This window comes from Xiphophorus maculatus, chromosome 22, assembly GCF_002775205.1.
Source record: "Xiphophorus maculatus strain JP 163 A chromosome 22, X_maculatus-5.0-male, whole genome shotgun sequence".
In the NCBI taxonomy this organism is placed as follows: domain Eukaryota; kingdom Metazoa; phylum Chordata; class Actinopteri; order Cyprinodontiformes; family Poeciliidae; genus Xiphophorus; species Xiphophorus maculatus.
The window spans coordinates 12,573,382-12,594,682 of NC_036464.1; the positions used below are offsets into that span (position 1 = coordinate 12,573,382).

At 36.5% G+C, this 21,301-nt stretch overlaps 2 protein-coding genes across 4 annotated transcripts in view; both read right to left on the reverse strand.

The window, feature by feature from the left end:
* Positions 1-11,998, reverse strand: part of mcph1 (microcephalin 1) — a 34,273-nt gene extending 22,275 nt beyond the window's left edge. The window contains exons 1-13 of one of the 3 annotated variants that reach the window (XM_023327734.1): positions 11,872-11,998; positions 10,867-10,919; positions 10,690-10,781; positions 10,195-10,313; positions 9,996-10,080; positions 9,436-9,547; positions 9,231-9,362; positions 9,079-9,159; positions 7,735-8,850; positions 5,546-5,661; positions 1,747-1,784; positions 1,420-1,582; positions 1,249-1,326 (exon numbers count right to left, since the gene is read on the reverse strand). In XM_023327734.1, the coding sequence (XP_023183502.1) occupies positions 1,249-1,326; positions 1,420-1,582; positions 1,747-1,784; positions 5,546-5,661; positions 7,735-8,850; positions 9,079-9,159; positions 9,231-9,362; positions 9,436-9,547; positions 9,996-10,080; positions 10,195-10,313; positions 10,690-10,781; positions 10,867-10,897 (2,163 nt within the window). In that variant the 5' untranslated portion in view covers positions 10,898-10,919; positions 11,872-11,998. Of the gene's footprint in view, positions 1-1,248; positions 1,327-1,419; positions 1,583-1,746; positions 1,785-5,545; positions 5,662-7,734; positions 8,851-9,078; positions 9,160-9,230; positions 9,363-9,435; positions 9,548-9,995; positions 10,081-10,194; positions 10,314-10,689; positions 10,782-10,866; positions 10,920-11,671; positions 11,765-11,871 lie in introns of those variants that run through there. The other 2 variants (XM_023327735.1, XM_023327736.1) reach the window with 2 other exon arrangements.
* Positions 11,999-14,030: 2,032 nt separating this feature from the next.
* On the reverse strand, positions 14,031-19,797 carry LOC102221416 (neuropeptide Y receptor type 1-like). Its single transcript, XM_023327737.1, has 2 exons — positions 19,675-19,797; positions 14,031-16,205 (listed from the first exon to the last, which is right to left on the reverse strand). Exon 2 carries the CDS (start codon positions 16,199-16,201, stop codon positions 14,813-14,815), a length of 1,389 nt encoding a protein of 462 aa, XP_023183505.1. The 5' UTR covers positions 16,202-16,205; positions 19,675-19,797; the 3' UTR covers positions 14,031-14,812.
* Between the last annotated feature and the right edge of the window lie 1,504 nt (positions 19,798-21,301).

The following is a 21,301-nucleotide window of genomic DNA, read 5'->3' on the forward strand; positions in this document are numbered from 1 at the left end:
GAAAATGATTAACACAGAAATTAGTGTTTTTAAGTAGAATGCAATGTAACTTTTTCCATGTCATCTATATCTACTTCTTACAAATATGCATGATATATTAAAAATGGGAGAGAGGGAACGTTTCTAAATAAAAAGCTTGTGTTTATAATGCTTTATTAAAATGATGCAGAGTCCTATCTAGTTGGCAGCAACTAGATAAAACAGACCATGTTGTTATAAAGATTATATGTCACTTCAATAAAAAATCAAGCAAAAGAAACTCTGCTTTTACATCAAACCTATTGCACAGCAAAAATTCAGGCTCTGACCATCTACAGAACTCTCTACAATATTGATAGCACACTCCACAATTATTAGCGCACCTGGTAAAGACAAGAAGTGAAGATACTGTAACTGGTTCCTAACCCTAGGATACCACTCTGTCCTGCCTTGTTGTTAAAAGCTCACATTTACTGAAACTAAAGTTCTTTCTTAAGGTTTATTTTCTTTTCATCACTGAGTAACTTTGGCAAATCAACACACATTTGCCTCACTTGAATGTCATGTTATCTTGTTTTTCCTACTATAAAGCGTGGCTGAAACACATGGGCCTCTAAATCAGATTTGTACCCCAGGGAATACATAAAATATGAGGAGTAATTACTATACAGGAACCCGGGTAGTTTATGGTATAGTTCTGACTAAGGAGCTGTCCAAAATTGTCTCATAAAAGCCCTATAAGCAATGCAGAACCGTTTCATATGTGTAGGACTAAACGTCATCTGCTGCATTACTAGACTGGTAAATTTCAGTTATGTACCATAAAAGGAGGGTTCAATATTATCTTAATGCAAAGACCAGCCAGTCCAGACGGTGTTCCACTCATGTAAAGTGTCGAAAGAAAGAATAATCTAGATTTATAAAAGCCAAGTTTGGGAAGAAGCAACACCTGCATCACTTTTAGGATGCTTAAGGAAAAGCAAGCAAGCTGCGACAGGGCAACAACTAGCAACATCTACTTCTTACTGCTTTGATTTTAAAAAAAGGCAGTGGCTTGCCTTTTTTTAACTAGATAGCTAAACTCAAAAGATAAAGAGAGAAATCAAATTATTAACAAATGCCAACATTTGGGTTTTCAAATTTAGAACTCTAAATTCTGTAAGTATGTCGGAGTTTAGTGAATGTAATTTTGGTAAATCATTTTCTAAATACTACTTACCTTGGATTAGAGTAAGGTTGAGAATAATTGTCTGTATTACTGGCTCCTACCTGTGCAGCAGGGAACTGGTCTGAAAGCTCATATGGCTCCTCTGGAATCCACTGCCTTTGCTCCAAGCACCACAGAATCTACTCACAAATAAATCATATGTTAAAGATGCTTAAAAGATCCTTTGTCTTTTTTCAGAAGTGTATTGTAATGGCTTCTGAACATTTCCATACCCATTCAAAAGACAGGATCCAGCAGCCACGTGCGATACCCAACAGGATGTTCAGAGTCCGTCTGTGTTCACCAGACACCACATGAGTTGTGCTCTCACATACTCGGTCGATGATTGAAAAACCACCCAGAGCTTTTACCACCTGCAGCACGGTCTGCTGCTTCCTAAAGGAGGCAGAGGGGGTAAAAAACATCGTAAACAAACAGTTAAACATCTCCTGTTTTTGCCAACCACCGCATACATGGTGGTTGGCAGATAAATAAGTTTTAAAACTTATTTATCTGAATGTTTACTCTTGTATTGGGATAAACAACCAAGAAGAACCTACTCAGTCGACATACTGGTCATGACAAGTGTCCTCGGAGCCTGAAACAAATGGAAACATGCAAATAATGAAAAGGATGACTTCAGCTAGACAGGTACAATTCAATAACTTCTCGCTTGTAAATTAATTTCAATAACAAAAATGTAAAACTCCTAGATTAAATAAAGTATAAACAGAGTGGCATATTCTAATTATTTTATGTTAATACTGATGATTATGGCTAAGAGCTAATGAAAACCAAAAAAATGCAGTTTCTTAAACAATTAGAATATTCCATAAGATCAATAAAAAAAAATTTTAAATAAGGGTATTAAAATGGAACTGTGAGCATTCTGCTCCTCTGCATTGGTGAATCTGGTGTTTTACTTCACTCTAGAAATTCAGACATAGATTCTCTGAGAGGTTTAGATAAGGCCAGTTTGCTGGGAAAATGAGTACAGCGATAACATGGTTCATTAAAGCAGGTACAGGAATTTTTTTGTCAACCTGGTTAGGGGCCAATAATAATACACTATTCTGTTACACGTCTCAATTAAATCTAAATGAAAGCAAAAGTTTTTTGTTGTTTTTTATTTTTTTGTAAAATTAGGGAGGAAATCCTTAATCGTTTAAAACTCACTTTATCATGTTCTGGATACGAAAAATAAAATAAAACACAAAATATTAATGTGATAAGTGAAAAATGAACCACATTCTGAATTACTGAAACCAAATTATAAATCTCTCCCCTGATGACTGCAGACCATCCAGGCACATAGTTTGGCCCAGATACAGAAAGCTTTCATCGACGCAAACACCTCAGTGACAGCTACAAACAGGACCACCAAGCCCTTTTCCTGCCACACTCTGCTATCTAGTTTACCAGCTGGATGTCAGAGGTTAACGCCTGCTGAGCACAGAGGTGTCAAAACTGTACACAAAACACACCCATAGTCGTCAAACATCACATTATTCCTGACACGGCACATTAAGCAGTCACTCAGACAATCATGTCTAATGTCGTTGCTGCACTGTCTTCGATCTCTCTTCATTCGTTCAACACAATTTTATCTTCAAAGAAGAGAGATCTGAGTTTTAACAGGGTATTTGGTCATTAATACCAGTAAAGTGAGTAAAGTAAAGTACAAAAACTGTAAGTATTCCGAGAGCTTTTCTAAGGGTTCCTTAATAAAAACAGACTTGAGATTATTATATAGCACGTACATTTCTGGCAGCTGCACAAAAATCTTGCAAGAGCATGAGCTGTGCATAATGAGCCTGTGACAAGGAGCTGGTGTGAAATACAGCACGACCTTTAAGCACAAACTCTCCGAGCGCGAATGAAGAAAATACTTCATTTTATGACTGAGTCTTCTCTATAGTTACTGTTGTGGACACACTGAACTTAGCACTATTCAAACAATCAAAGAGGAGCTGTCATCTTTACTCTCTTCAAATGTTGAAATATAATGGACATACATACTAGATAGCGGAATAAAAGTTAGAGATGAACCAATCAGAATTTTTGCATCCTAACCATGCGACCAGACAGATTTAAAAAGAAGCGACAAAAGCAAATGAAATGGATGAGCAGTGCTTGTCATCAACTGATGGCATGAGACCGTCATACAGCAACAGTCTTCAGCAAGAGAGTTATGCAGTTGAAATGCAATACTGACTGCTACTGGAGGTTTTTCCTGCCCACAACACCTCTGAAGATCTTGGATGAGATGAATTATGTTAACCTTTAATTTCCCTTTGCAATAAAGTATTTCTGAACTGAAATGACTGGAAAGCAGTTTTTTTCTGGTTTTGGTTTTCCAGAATCCACACAGGCACATCTAGATACAAATTGCTTTCATTCACCAATTTAATGTAAAACATACTGAACATAAAAGATGTAGTTGTTTTAAGACGGACAGAAAATGAGGATATAGTACTAAATTCAAAGAATCAAAGAACTTCTTGCTAGTTAGTGGTCTTGTTATAGTTTTGATGCAAGTCAGAATCAGATTAAGTATTTTAAGATTCAGGGCCACGGTCAGAAACTGAGAATCCATAAATGTAATCTGTTAAGATCTCTGGCTAATGCGTCAGATAGGAGATAAAACGTTGCACAGAGATCTAAGTAAGCGTGACTGCTTTTCAAGCATTTATTATTAGGGTTAGGAACAATTTCACTCAGAATACTCACTCGTCCATAAGATAAGAATTTACTGGACTTAGGACAGCGCAATGTTAGAAAAATAATGGAAAGGCAATATCATTGAATATCGGTTGCCATAAATCAACATTTTCTTTCCACTTTGATCATCTGCATTGCTCTGCTTCCAACTCTCTCTGTGACCTTTATTTTCTTGGGAACCATCACCAGCATCAGCTGTGGCTTTTTACTGCGGTGAAGCTCCGACAGGCAGGTGGAGCATGTATTCCTGACACTTATAATGACAAATGAATGCCGACAGTCCTTTGATATATTAACTGTAATGATGACTTATTTGCAGGATATTGTGCAGCAGTAAATAGAATGAAAAACTTAATTAAGTTTTGTTCATATACTGACAATCAGGTGACTCTGGATGACCTGCTCTATCAAAGAAGAAACTCTGATTTCCACAACTCTTCTTTGTGACACAATGTAGGTGAAATGAACTTGTATTTCTGACAAACCCTCAGATTGTGTTAAAAATGGAAGAAAGACCACCGCTAACCTCAGCAAAAGTATTTGACCTACATTAGTTACAGGTAGGTGTGAAGTATTTTTGCAAGATTATGGAGAAATTCTGTGTTGCTTCTTAGAAAGTGGTCTGCCATAACAAAGACAGTCTTGAAAAAACTTTTTGAAAAAAACAAAAACAGACTGCAACTGTTTTATTGAGGATTTTTAAGCTGTCAAAACAAAATGACACATCAATCCTTGACATTTGTACTCAACAGATTACCACCGGTTTTGTCTTCTTTTATTGTAAGAGAAGGAAACAGTGATTAGGATGTAATCCTTTTTACCTCATTTATCATTTATCAGGTTCCAAGTTTATTATTTGGTACATATCTTTCTTTGTTTTAGAGTTCCTGAGTAATAAACCAAATAAATAAGCATTCCTCCTAATATCCCATGGATCTGATGATTGAAAAGGTAATTGTTGCACCCTGGAAATATTGAATTGAGATTACCAATATTTTTAAGTTATGAATAAAACACAGAGGAGCAACAATGAATTGAAAAGTGTGATTGCAGAGGGGCGTGAAACAAAGCTGAGCCGTTTTCAGCAACAGCTTGTTGAGGTTAGCAGCGTAACGTAAACAGAGCTGCAGGTGCATTTCCCAAGCGAGGAAGTTATGCTACCATCAAACAGCCAAAACACAGGAAGGACCAGACAGAAACTCTCATCTATGTGCTTCCAATGCCGTCAGCCATTGAAGCATGTATGTCCTTTAAGAGGAAGTCTATACACGTGTATTAAATAAACACAGCTGATATTGTGTTTGTTTCCAAAACTTCCTACATCAGAAAGACAGTTTTTTTTAACTACATACCCATGCATGGATGTCTAGAATGAGAAAAGATAAACAATTCGTTGCCAAATGCTCAAAATTGAGGTAGGAGCCACATAAAAACATTTTGCAAAAACATTTACTTTATCTGAAAATCAATTTATTATCCATAAAAAATAAATTGAATGGAAAAAAAAATCTATCTCTAATCTATCACAGAATTTCATACCAGAGAAAAGTGTTCAAATTCATCCAATCAACATTCCCTGGATTTTGTCTACACTGACATCCAATTTAGCCAACAAAAAGAAGCATTTCATCTATTTACCTTTGTTTTGTTAACCATCTTCTGAAGGCCCCCGTCGGCTTGATTATTTTGATTTACTTCAGCGACGGAGGGGATCTCTGTGAAACCAGCTGCGACGGTGCATTCATTTCCTCCACCTACATATGAAAACACGACAAACTATTTAAAATAGAGACGAGCTGGAGAATGGGAGTGTCAGTCAGGCTGTCAAACAGCTGTGGCTGTGTTCCTTTCAACCGGGATATTACACCATTTTTACACAAAATTACTTGCAGGAATTTTAATACAAACAATGCAACTTCTAACAGAGCACACTGCATCAAAGGAAAAACACTCAAACAAAAACATACTAACATCAGAGCTAAAGTTATCCCAGTAATCAATCTTGGTTGGCATTTGTCCTGCAATAATAATTGCTTTGTAATAATATATTGGTATGTCAATTTAAGATTAAAATGATCTAATCAGTAAATTTGAGTCAGATTATTTCTGTAGCAGGACACACCACCCCCAAACATAATTTACACAAATAAATATGTTTTCTACCCGACCTTTAGGGAGTATTTTGGCTCTTAGCAAGCCGTTACCTAGAACCATTCCCAGTACATCAGATGGCTCGAACAGAGCCGGACCTCCTTGCATACTGACAATCAGACTCACTTCAGATTAACAAATTAACCAAATATCCGTGTCTTCAGACTGTGGGAAGAAACTACAGAAAAGGAGAAAAGGATCAGACCTCAAAAAGGCCAAAGCCAAGATAGAAAACTGAAACCTTTTCAGAAATACCAGACAGAGCCGAGGAGAGTCCTAATGTTTCAGCTATTAGGCGAAAGGCTCTGGTGGCTCTATTATCCTCGACATGCAACAGTCGGGTTCACTTGAATACACAGAGGGAAAGGTCACAGCTAACCATTGAAAAACTTCTTTGAAGGAGAAATTTGGTTGCTTCAAATCAAAAGATTGACCAAATATATCAAATAGCAAGTGTCTAAATAAAGTGACAAACTAAAATTTGTCTTAATCAAACAAGTTTTCAGTCACAAAGACTCAACCTGGCTGAACAGTTACCCCAAATACACCATTTAAAGAAATACCTGTGGTAAGAATATTTTTATCCAGAAAAAAAAAGTTTATTGTAAAAGTAACCTGCTGTTAATTTACAGTAGTTTAAAAAATTAGAAAATAAATTCAATATCAACTTTAACCAAACTCAAAAAATTTATGCAACATAAATAAACAATAAAAAGAATTAAGAGATTACCCTCTTAAATGTTTTAAGTGTAATTTCAGGTTAGGAATACATTTATTTCCACTTAAAATGGCTACAATTGCACACAGGCATTTCTTATCTGGTGTACATTAGAGCTGTTTTATGAAGTATTATGAAGAAGGATCACCATGTTTGAATCTCACATATTCAAACAGCTGACTGAGGTCTTCAGAGAGAAGAACGCAGAAGTTACAGCCTGATAAGCAATTGAATAAAATCTCAAAATAACTGGAAATCAGTCATCGCAGGTGAAAGCTTCATGGTTTGACTGTCAAAGTCCAGATCTTGTTGTGGGACGACTAAAAACTGGCTGAACATGCAGGGAACCTCTCAAACATCTCACAACTGTAAATGTAAGTCCATAGCCTGGTAGATGGGTAAGACATGTCACACTGACTTATTTCAGCCAAAAGAGAAGGTGAGACCAACTAATAGGGGTTGGGGTGTCCTTTTTTACTTAGCTAAGAAAATGCATTTTGTTGAGTTGTTAAGTAGAAGGTCCCTTCTGTGTTCAAAATCACTTTTTTCCCCAGAGATTACAAATAAAGTTCATTTAAAAAAAAAAACTGATTATTTACCTGTATGCAGGTGGTGGTCTTGCTAAATAAAAACTAAGAAATATAAGCTTTTCTTTCTTTCATTTAAAGTGACCAACTGTAAGTATACCTGGAGTTTCTGAGGAGAAAATAGATCAGGCCTCATTTTATGGTAAACCTTTATTCATTTAATATTCCATTTTATGTAGCAACTAAAATGAAAATGTCTTAAAAATAAGATAAACCAAGTTTAACCACAAGTATTAACTAATATCTACCACTTCTAGCACTCAAACACTGTTATGGCTTCTACAATTCAGGATGCTCAAAATGCCAGAAATAATTACAGCACTGGATTCTTATTACAGCATATTCTAGACGAGAATATTTGTACTACTCACTTTCAGAGCTATGACAATTTGCAGTGAAATCAGAGTTTTTCTGCTGCTCTGATTCTGTGACATCCTCTTTTTCTAAGGGCGGGTTTCCTGATGTTGACGCTGGTCTCAGTTTTTCAGCATCTTCTGTAGTTTTACTGTTGCTTGAAAACTCCAGAGAGTTTTGTCTTTGAGTCACTTGTTTTACATCAACAGCAGAACTATTAGGTCCTAGGAGGGGGATTTCAAGGTCTCCTTGAACACACCCACTGTTTCTTCTAGATTCACACTTGAGATATTTGTCACAATGACTTTCTTCCAGTTTCTTTTTTTTCTTTTCAGATTCACAGATTCCACTTTTTCTTGGTTTTCGCCTCCTTGGAAGAGGGTCCAACTCAAAGGGTATTTCAATTTTGCTCTCTACGGGTAAACTGGGCAAAACAGGTATTTTGAGATTAGAGGGAGAGAAGTAGTCCTCGAACACATCATTACCTCCGTCCGTGGAACTAGAGGCAACATTTTTACATTCGCTGGGCACAGTGAAAGATCGAACCAAGGCAGAAAATGACAATCTGGCTTTTTTGGGTGTTCTACATTCAGTTTTCTTTTTCAGGGAACGTTTATTAGACGTTTCAGTTGCAGCGCTAACTACTGTTGCTGATGATGAACGGCAATTTAAAGACTTCACAGCATTTGGGGAAACTTGGGATTCAGTGTCTGTACTTGGCTGTTTCACTGGTATTTTTAACTTGTTATTTTCAGATTCCTTAGGTAACACTCTAGTTGGTTTTACATGTGACTGCCGTCTTTCTTTGTGGAGGATTTGGCTCTTACCAGGAGTATCCTGGAGAGGACTCTGTGAAAAGTCTCCAGATTTAATGGTCTCTGATGATTTTTTTCTTACTGAAATTCTTCTGGACTTTCTTTGTTTTTTCACTTTCTTAACTTCTTCGTCGTGAAGGATAGGAACTGCAGGCAACCTTGAAATCTGTTTTGGAACGTCTTGGCAAGGTGAGAGCCAAGGCTTCGTAGAGTCTCGTCCACTTAGATTGAGGTCTTCATCATCAGATGACCTTCCTTCTTCTATAGCAGGTGAACCACCATGTTCAGCAACCAAAGCCTCATCAGACTCGTTATCTGCTGCATATTGGACACAAGAAAATAAACTCAGAATATTTCTGTTATTTCAGAAAAAAGAAAAAGCATTTCAATATTTATCACTATTTTCTACCTTTCTTCTTGCATTTAAAAGAAGATGAATGACAAAGTCGAACATTCTGACAGAAAATAGTCTGACAAAACAAAAGGCAAATTATCTGAAAACTGACTAAAAACTATTAGTAATATGATTACACCAAGTCTTCTTACAGATGAATTTGAGGAAAGTTGGTGTGCTTCCAAGAGAGGGTTTCAAACCGGTCGGTGAGCAGGAATCAGCCACTTGTGACGCTGAATAGCAAGAACAGGTGTATCAGGTACTTATCAGTTTCACTAGATTTAAGTTTTCAGTTTCTGATTACCTGTGGGTGAAATGTTTTCCCGTTTTTCTTTCATATCTTTCAAGCGCCGTGCCATGTAATCAGATCTTTTTAAAGCAGGGCTGTAAATTATTCCATTTTCTTGATCGATAATGATTGGTGACGTATCCACAACTGAAAGGAAAAATAAGTTAAGACAATCACATTCTGTGCTGTAAAATAAAAATAAAAAATCCAGCATTCTTACCCTGAGGTTCTAATGAAGGCAGTTCTTTCACCATTTTTTCAAATTTCTTCTTCAAACGCCAGTCATTTTCAATAGTCCTTTCAGGAGAATGTTTTGGCAGCATGCAGCGATGCTACAAGAATCACAAAAACCCCAAAAATGTTTTAATAAAAAGCAATAAAGGCAAACTCCAAACACCTTATACTTCTTACCTTATCGACAAAATTTTAACTGTGGGAAAACCCTGACCCTTTACCTGTCCACCTTTACATAAAGATATAACAAAATATAAGGAAATGCTATGAATTAATAAAACTAAAAATCACATCAAAGATAGTTTTTTACTGTTGAAAACTAAAAAGTCTTAGGTGAAAATTTAAGGCAATAAACGAAACTTCTTTTAAAAAGCTTTCATTCATTCACTCAATACCTGTCATGATTTAGACATGAACATTTAAGCAGTGGGTATTTTATAAGAAGTGAGAAATGTTCTATACTTCTTTCGATAATGTTTCTATTCCAGCATTTGTTTTACTTTTCCAGATTCAATTTTAGAAACCATTAAATCTGAATCTACTCACCTGCCTGTTTTTCATCACAGGATTTTTTTCATCATTTAAAGCTGGAAATAAACTTTCATCCGCACGTACACCATCATCGTAACACCTAGACAGAGCACAAAATAGAAAGTGTTGAAAACACAATCTTTTAAACTTTTGGGGCACTCTCATGATTTAGCAATATTGCTTCAACAAAGTAAGTCTAAAAATCTCCTCTCACCTGCCAACCCAGAGAACAGACACAAGCTGGACGTCCCGTTTCTTAGCTTTCCTCCATGTAGCTTGATGTCCATTGCTGAATACAACATGTGTGACTTGTTTATTAAATCCTTTTGATACCTTTAAAAGAAAGGTTAAAGTAGGCTGAGTTATTGCAGACAAACAGCTGAAATTAGATAGTTACATACAGGGTGTAAAAACATTTACAAATTTCTCAGTGTCTGTCTGACAAAATATTTTTTTTAAATCTGAATAAACTTTCTGCTTTAGTTCAGTTAGGATAATAAACAATTAGCACTGTTTACTAAATGCAAAACCAATGAGGATAATAAATGGACAATAACTCCAAGTACTCTGCCAGATTATTTGAAAGTGCTTCATGGTGAACAATGTGGATGTTTTGGAGTGGCAGTGACCTCTAACAATGTGTGCAGATAACTGTGTTCAACTGTATATACGATCTGAAAACACAGCAACATAAAAAGTGTTGTCTGACCTGAGCACCCATTTCCTCCAGCTGCTGGATGAAAGGTTTTGAATAGTTTGCTCTTTTATCCGAAGACCACACATCGACAAAGGCAACAACATCTGCAAAGACATTGGGCATAATTACACATTTCAACTGGAAGCAGTACAAATCACTCCAAATCCACTCCAATTAAAAAGATGATACCTTTAAGAACTGAGGATTTGCTTGAGTTCATCACAGTCTTTAGTCTTCAGTTACTGAAAAGCAGTGAGAAAAAATTGTATGGAGTAAAACAACAGAAAACATTTATTTTCTGTAATGTTTTTCAACAAGTCACCTTTGACAAAAACTACCACAGCTCAAAATGATGTACAATGTTGACTATCACTCAATGAATTATGTTTTTAAAGAATGTTCAGTTAACATTTTTTGCAAATATCTAAATATTTTTTTTTAAATCAGTAGATGTGTCTGGTAGTGGAGGAAGTAAAACCAGGCAAAACAAAAACATGCATACCATATTACAGTTACTGTTTTTGTACGATAACTAAATTGCACAAATCAAATATTTTTGAGTGTCTTGATGTTTTATTTACTCTCTGGCCCACATCTAAATGTGCTATATTAACAACATAAATTTAAAATCTGATCTGTGCTGTATTTCAAAGATTAATGCTATGAACTGTTGCGTTTCTACGTAAAAGATAATGACGGTAGAATACATGTACTATTTGGGTTCAAAATCCATGTCAGGAAGTAAGGCAGTTTTAAGTCGAGCATTCGTCTTTTCTCTCAACTACACTAAAATATCTCAGACACTATATATTGCGATCAAACTATTTTAGGCTAACAAAAGAACAACTTGAAGATTACAGTACACTTGAAGATTACGACACACGTTCTTTTGCTGACATAACACTTCACCAGAAATTGCTTCATGCATTACCCTAGAATATAACCAAAAGCAAATTAACAACAGCAATTAAGCATTAATCCGTGAATGTATGACCTTATTAATATACCTGACCAATTTTCTGCTACGTTAGCAAGCTAACAATTTGTTTCCGTTAGCACTGTTTTGGTGTGGACCCCGAGACGTCACACTTCCGTTATATAATATTACTCGTCACTCATATTTTGATTGTTAGGATGACAATAATGTCGCAGTAAGCATTGCAACGTAGGTTTTAATGACTCTCTGTTACTTACTTAATATGTCAGCGAAGTTTAAATGTTACTAAGTTCAGCCAGCGAATATACATGCCGCGTGCAGTTTGAGTTGGAACGCGTTCTGGGACGGACGGGCATGATTGGCTGGTACGTGACATACGTCATTTCCGTTCAGCGAATGACAAGTTTTTTTGTTGTTTTTTTTCGAAGAAACCTGCTGAAGGCTGTTTCATCGATACAGAACCTCTTGTTGAATAATAAAATAGTCACAGAGTAATGATTCCAGGACTCAGTGCCACAGTGTTGAGTAGTCTATCAGCAGCAGTCTATTATTCAGTGAGAGCCTTCTTGAGATATAGATCCTTACTATAGTTATTATCATCTGAAATTACTTTTTGAAGAATCCTAAATGAAGACAGTCATGTATAAAACTGAATAATATTTCATCACAAAACCATATATTGAATATATTTGACAATATGAGCTATAATAAAACAACTTTGTTATTCTTTTTAAATGTCCATTTAAATACATAACTGTGGGTAATCAGAAACTCAAATGGATTACTCTTTTAGTTAAGCTACTCATTACTCTAACTTCCTGCTGCTGTAGCTACAGATTTTTCTGACCACCTGGAAGGTGGTCAGAAAGATCCAAAATGGATGATCCAAAATGGATGTTCTTTTTTTTTTTAATAAAAATGTGCAAAGTATCCAAAGTCTATTGGACATTGCTTAGATATAACCAGTACTAAAGAACAGAACAGAGTCAGATCTACATCAGACAAAGTTGAAATAATAAATAAAACTTAAGGTGTGTCACCACCAATATTTAATGAAACAGTAACTAGTACAGAATAGCAATTCCAGTTGATATTTAAAATATACTGTAGTATATACAATTGAACCAACATATTGCATTAAAGGACACATATCTATCTGATATTATATTGAACTAATTCTATTCTGTTTTAGATCATTCAGGGTTACTAGAATTATTTCGTTAAACCCAGAATGAAGTGAGAGAATGTTTTTTGAGAATTTTTTTAAACTTTCTTCAAATTCTTGTTTACTCAGACAAAGACTACTATAATTTAAATTTAATTCAGTTTATTTATGTAGCACCAATTCACAACAAGGCAAGGCACTTTACAAAATAATCATTTCAGTCCAATTGTACAAACAGATTTGAAGTCAATTACGCAGATTCCATCTGCATCCTAGTTTTCAAACAACGCAGTTAAGTTCAGTTTATTATTCAAACTGGTATAAACGTATTCTATCTTGGGAAATGCACTTGACTCTATCGCGCCGCTGATTTGGCGCAATCACTTCTTAATTAAAAACAATTTGGAAAAGAAATGATGATAATGGTGTTGCTTTGTAAGCTTCCAATAGAATAATCCACAACAAGGTAAACAAAGGCACACCTGTGGATGCATTTTCAGGCACACATCAAACAAATTTCCTCCTTGTGTCATCGTGGGGAAAAAATAACAATTCAATCAGGGAAGAAATCAGAAAGAAAATTGTTGACCTCCACAATTTGCCTGTGGTACAATTTCCAGATGCCTGTAGGTGCCACGTTCATTTGTTCAGATAATTACATACAAGCATAAACACCATAATGGCAATAAGAACGTTTTTATGTGAAATGTGCATATTAACCTCAGAACAAAACTAAAACCTTCTGAAAATATTGGCAGGGGCTGGTAAAAGAAACTAGTGACATGGGCTGAAAGTCTACTAAACAACATAGGAAAAAAATGACCCCAAGACAAGATGAAAAGCCAGATTACAGGTTATGAATACAATCAGAGACAAATACCTTAATTTGTGGTGATATGCCCTGTGGTCTAATGAACTGAAGCATTTGAGAATAATAAGCATTATTAGATATAGAAGAAAAAGAGGGAAGTTTGCAAGCAGCATCATGTTGTTGGACTGTTGTGCTGTAGAAAACACTGGTGAATTTAATAAAATAGGAGCATCATGAGTAAAGAAAGTTACGTGGAAATGTTGACGCAGTATATCAAGTCATCAACCATGTATCATTGAAGGATGATACCCAGAATGTTTGGTCAAAGTCACACAGGTCGAAAGGTAATTTACCAAAAACTATAATAATGTAAAACTCCAAATTTGAAGAAATTTCATAGCAATCTCATTGTCATCTCTCAAGCTTTTAAATTATGTTGATAATGCTAACCAAGTTAAAACAAAAATACCTTTAGTATAAAAATAATATCAGAAAACAAGCAAAACATGTGATATAATTTGTAAAATACTTGCTGAACGGACTGAAAATGGAAAAATAGTTTGTGCAGCAAAAGTAATAAACCAATCAGCCTACTGTTTTAGTGGATTTGGAAATGTTATTTTTTCAATCATTATAATGTGAATTTTTAATTTTTCTGTTGTTTAGTAAACAATACAACATTGCCAATCTAAGCTAGTGCATATGTATTGCTCACACTCTTTTGAGCAAAAGCTAAATAGTAATTTTAATAACACCATAAAGTGAAATATAAACACAGTCAATAAACAACCAAGGTCATCAAAAGCAGTCTTAGCAATACTGTAACGCAATAAGTTGTTATCTTTATTTGTCACAAAATCACAAAACAAGCTTAATTTATTCTTCACTGTAAAATGTTCACTTCTACACAGAACAACTGTCATAAATACAAAACATACTACAACTTTATCATAGCAGTTCACTTGAAAACAAATAGTCAGTCTCACAATGATTTTTTACAGCAACTTTTAGCTAATACTTCCACATTACCCTTAATATTTTAAAACCAATGCTTTTGTACTATTAACATTTCTTATTTAATTATAAGGATGCACAGAACGAGAAAAAACAACACTGTAGAACACTATACTTTAAATCACTGATAAAACCAAGAAAATAAAAGTCCAAAGACTGGACAGTTTATCTGAACACCTCCTATTATAGAGGCATGACTTTTCTAAAGTCAGACTGAATTACTTCTGCACTGTAGAGGCACGGAGGTGCGAGACATTTCCATGTTTACTGTGGACATGGGAAAACGCTCAAATTCCTCTTCTTGTGGGAAACAGCGGCAGTGGAGCAGCACCTCCTGCACTTCCTGACGAAAGTTGGAGTTGAGGAAGCCATAAATGATGGGATTGATGCAGGTGGAGGACATGGCCAGCAGGTGGCAGAGGGAAAACAGGAGGTTGTGATGGCAGACAGGCAGAGCTTCCAGATTCCAGTCGGACAGCACGTTGAAGATGGTGAGCGGAAGCCAGCAAAGAGCGAAGGCTGTTATGAGTGCAACCAGCATGATGTTGATCCGCCGGCTGTTGGTCATGCGCTGATTTTCTGGGGTCCTGGCACGGTCCAACATGTCTTTGCGGTGGCGAAGGCGAACAAAAACTCTGACATAGCAGAGCAGCACCAACAGGAGTGGACCGCAGTATTGAAACAGCAAAAGCCATGTGGTGTAAGCCACCCTATGTTCGTGAGATGGCCAGTGCTCCACACAGGCTTCCATATGAGGAGAGGTGGGGACATAAGAGAAGAGAGAGCGATAGAGATTAAAAGGCACAGATGAGTTTTTGTAAGTAGCGGAGACAAACGGAGTTGGAGATGCATTGAGATAAACAGGAGGATACAGTTGAGGATGAAGTGGCAGGACTACATTGGTGTATGGCTCATTTGTGAGCAGTTGAAAGGCTAAAAAGGGTGTGGATGTGAAGCTGGCAAGAATCCAGATGAAAATGACAGCCACGTAGGCCTGGGGAATGCTTGGTTTCCATCCAGATGGGTTAATGATGAGTTGATGTCTTTCTAGAGCTATGAAGACTAAAGACAGCACTGACACCGTCACAGAGACGCACTGGATGAATGGCACCAGACGGCACAACAGCGATCCAAACACCCAATGGTCCATGAGCGTATAAATGACAGTGAAGGGGAGACAGAACATGCACACCAAAATGTCAGAGAATGACAGATTGCAGATGAAAATGCTGGTGACATTGACTTTCTCTCTGCGATGGGTGATGATGCAAATGAGGCCGATGTTCCCCACCAACCCCAGCACCATTGTAACACTGTACCACACCACAAGACATGTTGTGAGGACAGGAGACATATGGCACTGCTCTTCCTGCTCAAGAACAGAGAGGTCTGACATGAGCTGGGTTTTGTTCCCTGACCATTCCTGCACAGATTCATGATTGGCACTTTCCTTCTCCCAAAACAGAGAATGTGAAGAGGTAGAACCATTGAAGAGCAGAGGTGATGTAGGTAAAGAAGACAGGCTTGTGTTGGCACTGACGGACATGTCACCAGATCTCTCTGGACCTAACCATCCATTCCAATCTTTTGGAAACATACATCTGAGACAGGGAGGAAAAACAGATAAAAACCTTTTAGGCGCAATGGATTCTAAAGGTCAAATTACTTGTTCATGTAGAAATCAATGACAATATTTGGTAGAACTGTATTACAAGCCATGCATATTACTGAAACAATTGCAAGAGAGAAGTCTTATATTGAAGTTTTTATTTAAAGAAAAGCTTATGAGCATCATCAAATCACCTCTGAAATGACTAATGATAGACATTAATGTTTGACAGCAATGCATTTATTGTGCCTCATGATGCATCTTCTAAAGGCTCATATTTTATAAACGTCAGTTGAATTGATTGCCATGAAACTTCACTAATTTGTCATTAAGTCAGGCTGGGGGGGGGCTTAGCAGTGAATTAAATGAGCAAAACGTGAAAAACACATGCAGTGGATTCTTCTGACAAAAATACAGTATTAATTTGTAATACTGATCCAATCTCAAACAACAGGGACCTGAACAAGGCCTTTTTCAGAGTAAACTACATCAGAGAATCTGGCTAAAATAGACTCCTCCTCACCCATGTTGTTGTAGTTTCAATGATTTTCCTGTCTGCTGTGTCAATGGTTAGCTGTGTGGTCGGTTTTGCACTGCTAATTTTTAAAGTAGCTTATTTTGTGTGCAAGGCTTGCAAAACTACATATTTAGTGCACACATAATTTTTTTTTACTATAAATGAAGAGACTGTGTTACTGCTGCACCTTCCTGTCTGTCTGCTCTATGTGGACGACTCACATGGAGCAGGAGAGAGATTTTCAGAGTTTAGCTAAAAACAACAGTTAATAGATTCTAAGCAAAGTTTAGGAATCATGATAACTTTTAGGACGTTTTGTCACTATGTGATTAACTGCAGCCATGTAAAAAATATGTTACAAGCTGAATTCTAAACAAAAACAGAGAAAACACATGCTAGTGGTAGCCTACCAGCTGACTAGCTGAATGTGCGAGACGGAAAAAATTAGAAACACAAGACTGATCTGTTGAAACTGCGCTTTGGTCAAAATATCTGTTGACATCAGAAAAACTGCAGAGACTGAATATGGTTGGTAAGAGTTAAGTTGGATATGTGCACAATATGTATAGGTCATGTTTACTGATTAACTGTAATATATAACACTGCACTTTGAATCTACTGAGTTTTTAACCATGTACATAACATTAATATGCATTAGCTTTATTGAAGTCCTAGACTGGGAACTAGTATCAGCAAATGTCTAATCTAAAATTACTCTTATCAACACTCATATCAATACAGTTGTCCTCCTAAGATCAAAGCATATTCTAGCACCTGGTTAAATCTAAAGGTTAGATTTAGCCATCTTTACCAGTCATAAACATTGTTTTTAAAAACACATAAAACTAATCACTAAGCTGAAACTTAAATTACCTTAGCAAGAATATTTCTGAATATGCTCAAGCTGTTTCTTTGAATAATTTAAGCAGGGACCTAAAATTGCCAGAAGTCATTTTCTGTAGGAAGTTTGAGGTCGGTTTAATCTGAGGAAACAAGGAATCACTTGGTCAGTGTGAGAGTCTCTTTTGTTCCGGCTATTTAAAAAAATATATATTTTCATACTTATGTATTCATTCTGCAAAATACACTTTGTTGGACCTGTATTCAGTCAAATAGTGTGGGGAAAATCCCACTTTAAACAAGTCCTAGCAAGAAATCCTATAGATACCAAAATATACATATATTTTTTTCACCTTATTGTTTGACTTAGCGTAGTTACCGACCTCTTTTCATTGTTTATTTGTACACGCAAAGACCTCTCCATTCATTGCCCAAAAATCCACACACATTTCAAGATAAAGACAACAGCTTTGTGACTCTAAAATTATTGTGCGTACCCTGCAGTACAGAGTTGTCTTTTTCTCTTTAGCACAATGACTGATGTGGTACGTCAAAGTGAAAGGGCGTGACATTGTCAGAATCCTAAAAATGGATTCAAGCTGTCTCCCCTCAATCCTTGGACATGTGCTGTGAAAGCCAACATCATAAACAAAATGAAACTGTCACTTTCTATTAGCAGCACACGCACTTAGCTATCAGTCACTTCACACTGCCTCCTTACTAACCTACCCTGTCAGTGTGTGGACTGAGCTGTGGGCAGTGTGGCAGAGCACTGATCATTCTTTGTTAAGGGGTGGCAAACCAATTGTATTTCCACAACTAGCAGAGCTTAATTCAGAACTAGAAACACCAAGGATAAAATACCCATTGCTATTAACTGTTTCATTTTGCACCGATCCTACTCCACAGACTGGACATTCAGCTTGTAGCTTTGTTATTCTTGGTCCCATCCTTGAGCTGAAGCTGTAGGTTGAGGGAACATCATGACCTGCCTGGCTCCATTTGCTCCATTGTACTCTTATTTTCTCCCTCATCAAAGTGTCCTCCATCGCTCAGAAAATAGCCAACATAGTAATCAAATGGCCAACTATGATTTATGTTCACCTTGGGTTTTTCTTTATACATATAAAGCAGCATTGTGCAAAACACAGAGGGTTTTCCTTTTTCAGTCTAAGAGCACATATCCTCCTCTTTTTGTATTTAGAAAATACATTTTATTGAGTGAATTACAATTTCATATTCTATTTATCAGAAACAATTGATCTTTGATGATCTTGTGATTAATATTCATTGAGAAAATTCATTTTAATAATATTATGACGTGTAAAAACATTTGAGGCTAAGCCTTTGGGGAAATTAAACGTGTTTTTTCTGTACAAGTGGAGTCACCGATCAAATGAATGTGCCTTAGGATGAAAATGACAGGGACACAGTTTGCAGGATGCGTTTGAAACAAAAAAGCTTTAGTGTAATTAAACTTATTCAGAAAACATTTAATTTTAATTCTTAGAAGCCGTGCTGCTTATATCTTTTTTTTTTCTTCTAAATTGCTTCCGTGAATCCATTGTAGATATACCCAATGAAACTGTCCACATGCATGCTATTCAGGACCAATTTTCTTTTTTTTTGCCGTCTGTATGTGGAGGCTCAGAGTAAAGGCAGCTGGAATCTGTTTGGTCTTCTCAATCTGTTATAATGACCTGACTCCCATTGTTCTCCGCTTGGGGTGTCACGGATTGTAGGTGAGTCCTCGAAATACATGTCCACTGTAATGAGATTTGTTATCTTCACCTTTCCACACAGCGCTGTAAAAAGGCTCATCTTTTCCCCAGGTTTTTGATTTTTTTTTTGTTTGTATATCTTTTCTTCATTTTAGCTGCTAAAACTGCACACACTTCTTATAAAACAACAACAATCAAATACTATTGTTTAAATGTATCATTCAAAAAATATGTATGAACATAAATACTTAATAAGCAAAAATGATTACAAGACATAAGCCACACTGCATGCAACATAAGTGACTAAATATTTAGAATCACTTCCACTGAATTATTATCTTATTCATTACATCATTATTGTCTGGAAGACATAAGTCACTCACGTGTGGCGGAGGCTGAATAAAGAGTTTCTGTGATGCCTTGAACACAAAAGATGATGCTCTGAACAGGTGTGAGTCCACAGGGAGGAGAGTTAAAAGACGGAGCTGAATATCATAATAGCCAGAGTGTTTCTGTCAGAAACAGCAGCGAGGATAGAACAGCTATAATTGGGCTGTTGGAGCCGTTTGGGTGCCAGAGACCCTCCGAGAGTCGATCTCTGCTGTCACACAGTGGTGGGATCATTAAACTACATCAGCTGCTGCAAAGACTGTGAGCAAATTGCTTAGCAAAGATGAATCACAGCTGGAAGGTGCACCTTTATTACCAGTTGATTTTCAATTATGACAAGACAAAGTAAGATAGGCAGTGCTGTTTTATTGGTTATATACTGAGTGTAAACTGCATAACTCTGTAATACAATCGTGAAATAGCTCAAGATATTGGACTGAAGCTGTGTCTTAAACATTAGAGTCTGTATTGTGTTTTCAGAAAGGATAACATGGCTGTGTTTTGTCTGACTTCTGCACCATCTTGGCAGAGCAGGCGTCTTTATCCACAACAAGCTCCTCACTCCTCAGGGATATCTACGGTGGTTTCATCAGGCATCCTTCAGACCCAACAGGGAGAAACAATGTAATTGTCAAGATGGTTCTGTAAGCTAAATATAGTTTTAAAAAAAAGGGAAAAAAAGAAAGGAGAACAAATAAAATTACTGGGTTTTTGGTTAGTTTTTCCACAATTTGTCACATTACAGTATTATGTGACAGACAAAGATAGAGTGGCACATTAGTGTGAACTTCAGGAGAAAGGATTTTATTTAAATTTTAACATTTTTAATTTTTTTAAATTGTGGCATCCATATGTATTCAGCCACCATGAGTCAATACTTTGTAGAACTATCTGTTTTCTGCTACTAGAGCTGTATGTTGTTGAGGTGCGTTTTTGCCAGCTCTGAACATGGAGGCATGTTTCATCCATTCCATTTTGCAAAATTTGCACCATCATATCAGGATTTTTCAGGTCTTGACGGTGATTATCAAAAGGATCTGGATCTTGATTAAGCCGATGAAACATATAGATATGTTTCATTACATATCCCTTATATAATAATACATTCCATGGGTGAATGATTACGATCATCCTGCTGGAATGAGGGAAAGAAGGGTGTCTTCCCACCAACTCTGACCTGCTTCAAAGTCTCAGCTGAAGAAAATCATCACCACAGCATGATGCTGCCACCACCATGTTTCTCTATCAATATGGTGCTTTCAGAGTGAAGTGCAGTTTGAGTTTTCTCCCACACAAAGCAGCTGGCCTAAATAAAAGTGATCTTCAAGAAGGCTACAAAGTTTAGTTTTGGTCTCACTTTATCACAAACAGAACTTTTTTGGCTATCTTTCACACAGTAACTGAATTTTTACCAGCATTAAATAACACACAGGTGGACTTTGTTTTACTCTATTTGGTTGACCCATGTTGGCCATTGAGATAATTTTATTTTGAAAAATGTGTATTTTTTTTTAAAAAAACCCACGTGTCCTCATTTTTACTTTGCAATTATTTGCTACTTTGTGTTGATCTATAATAAAAAACCCAATGAAATCCTTTAAAATGGGTGTTTGGAATATG

Bases quoted from the DNA above. Each gene is read 5' to 3' on its own strand.
- LOC102221416 (XM_023327737.1), bottom strand. From the start codon at position 16,201: ATGTTTCCAAAAGATTGGAATGGATGGTTAGGTCCAGAGAGATCTGGT.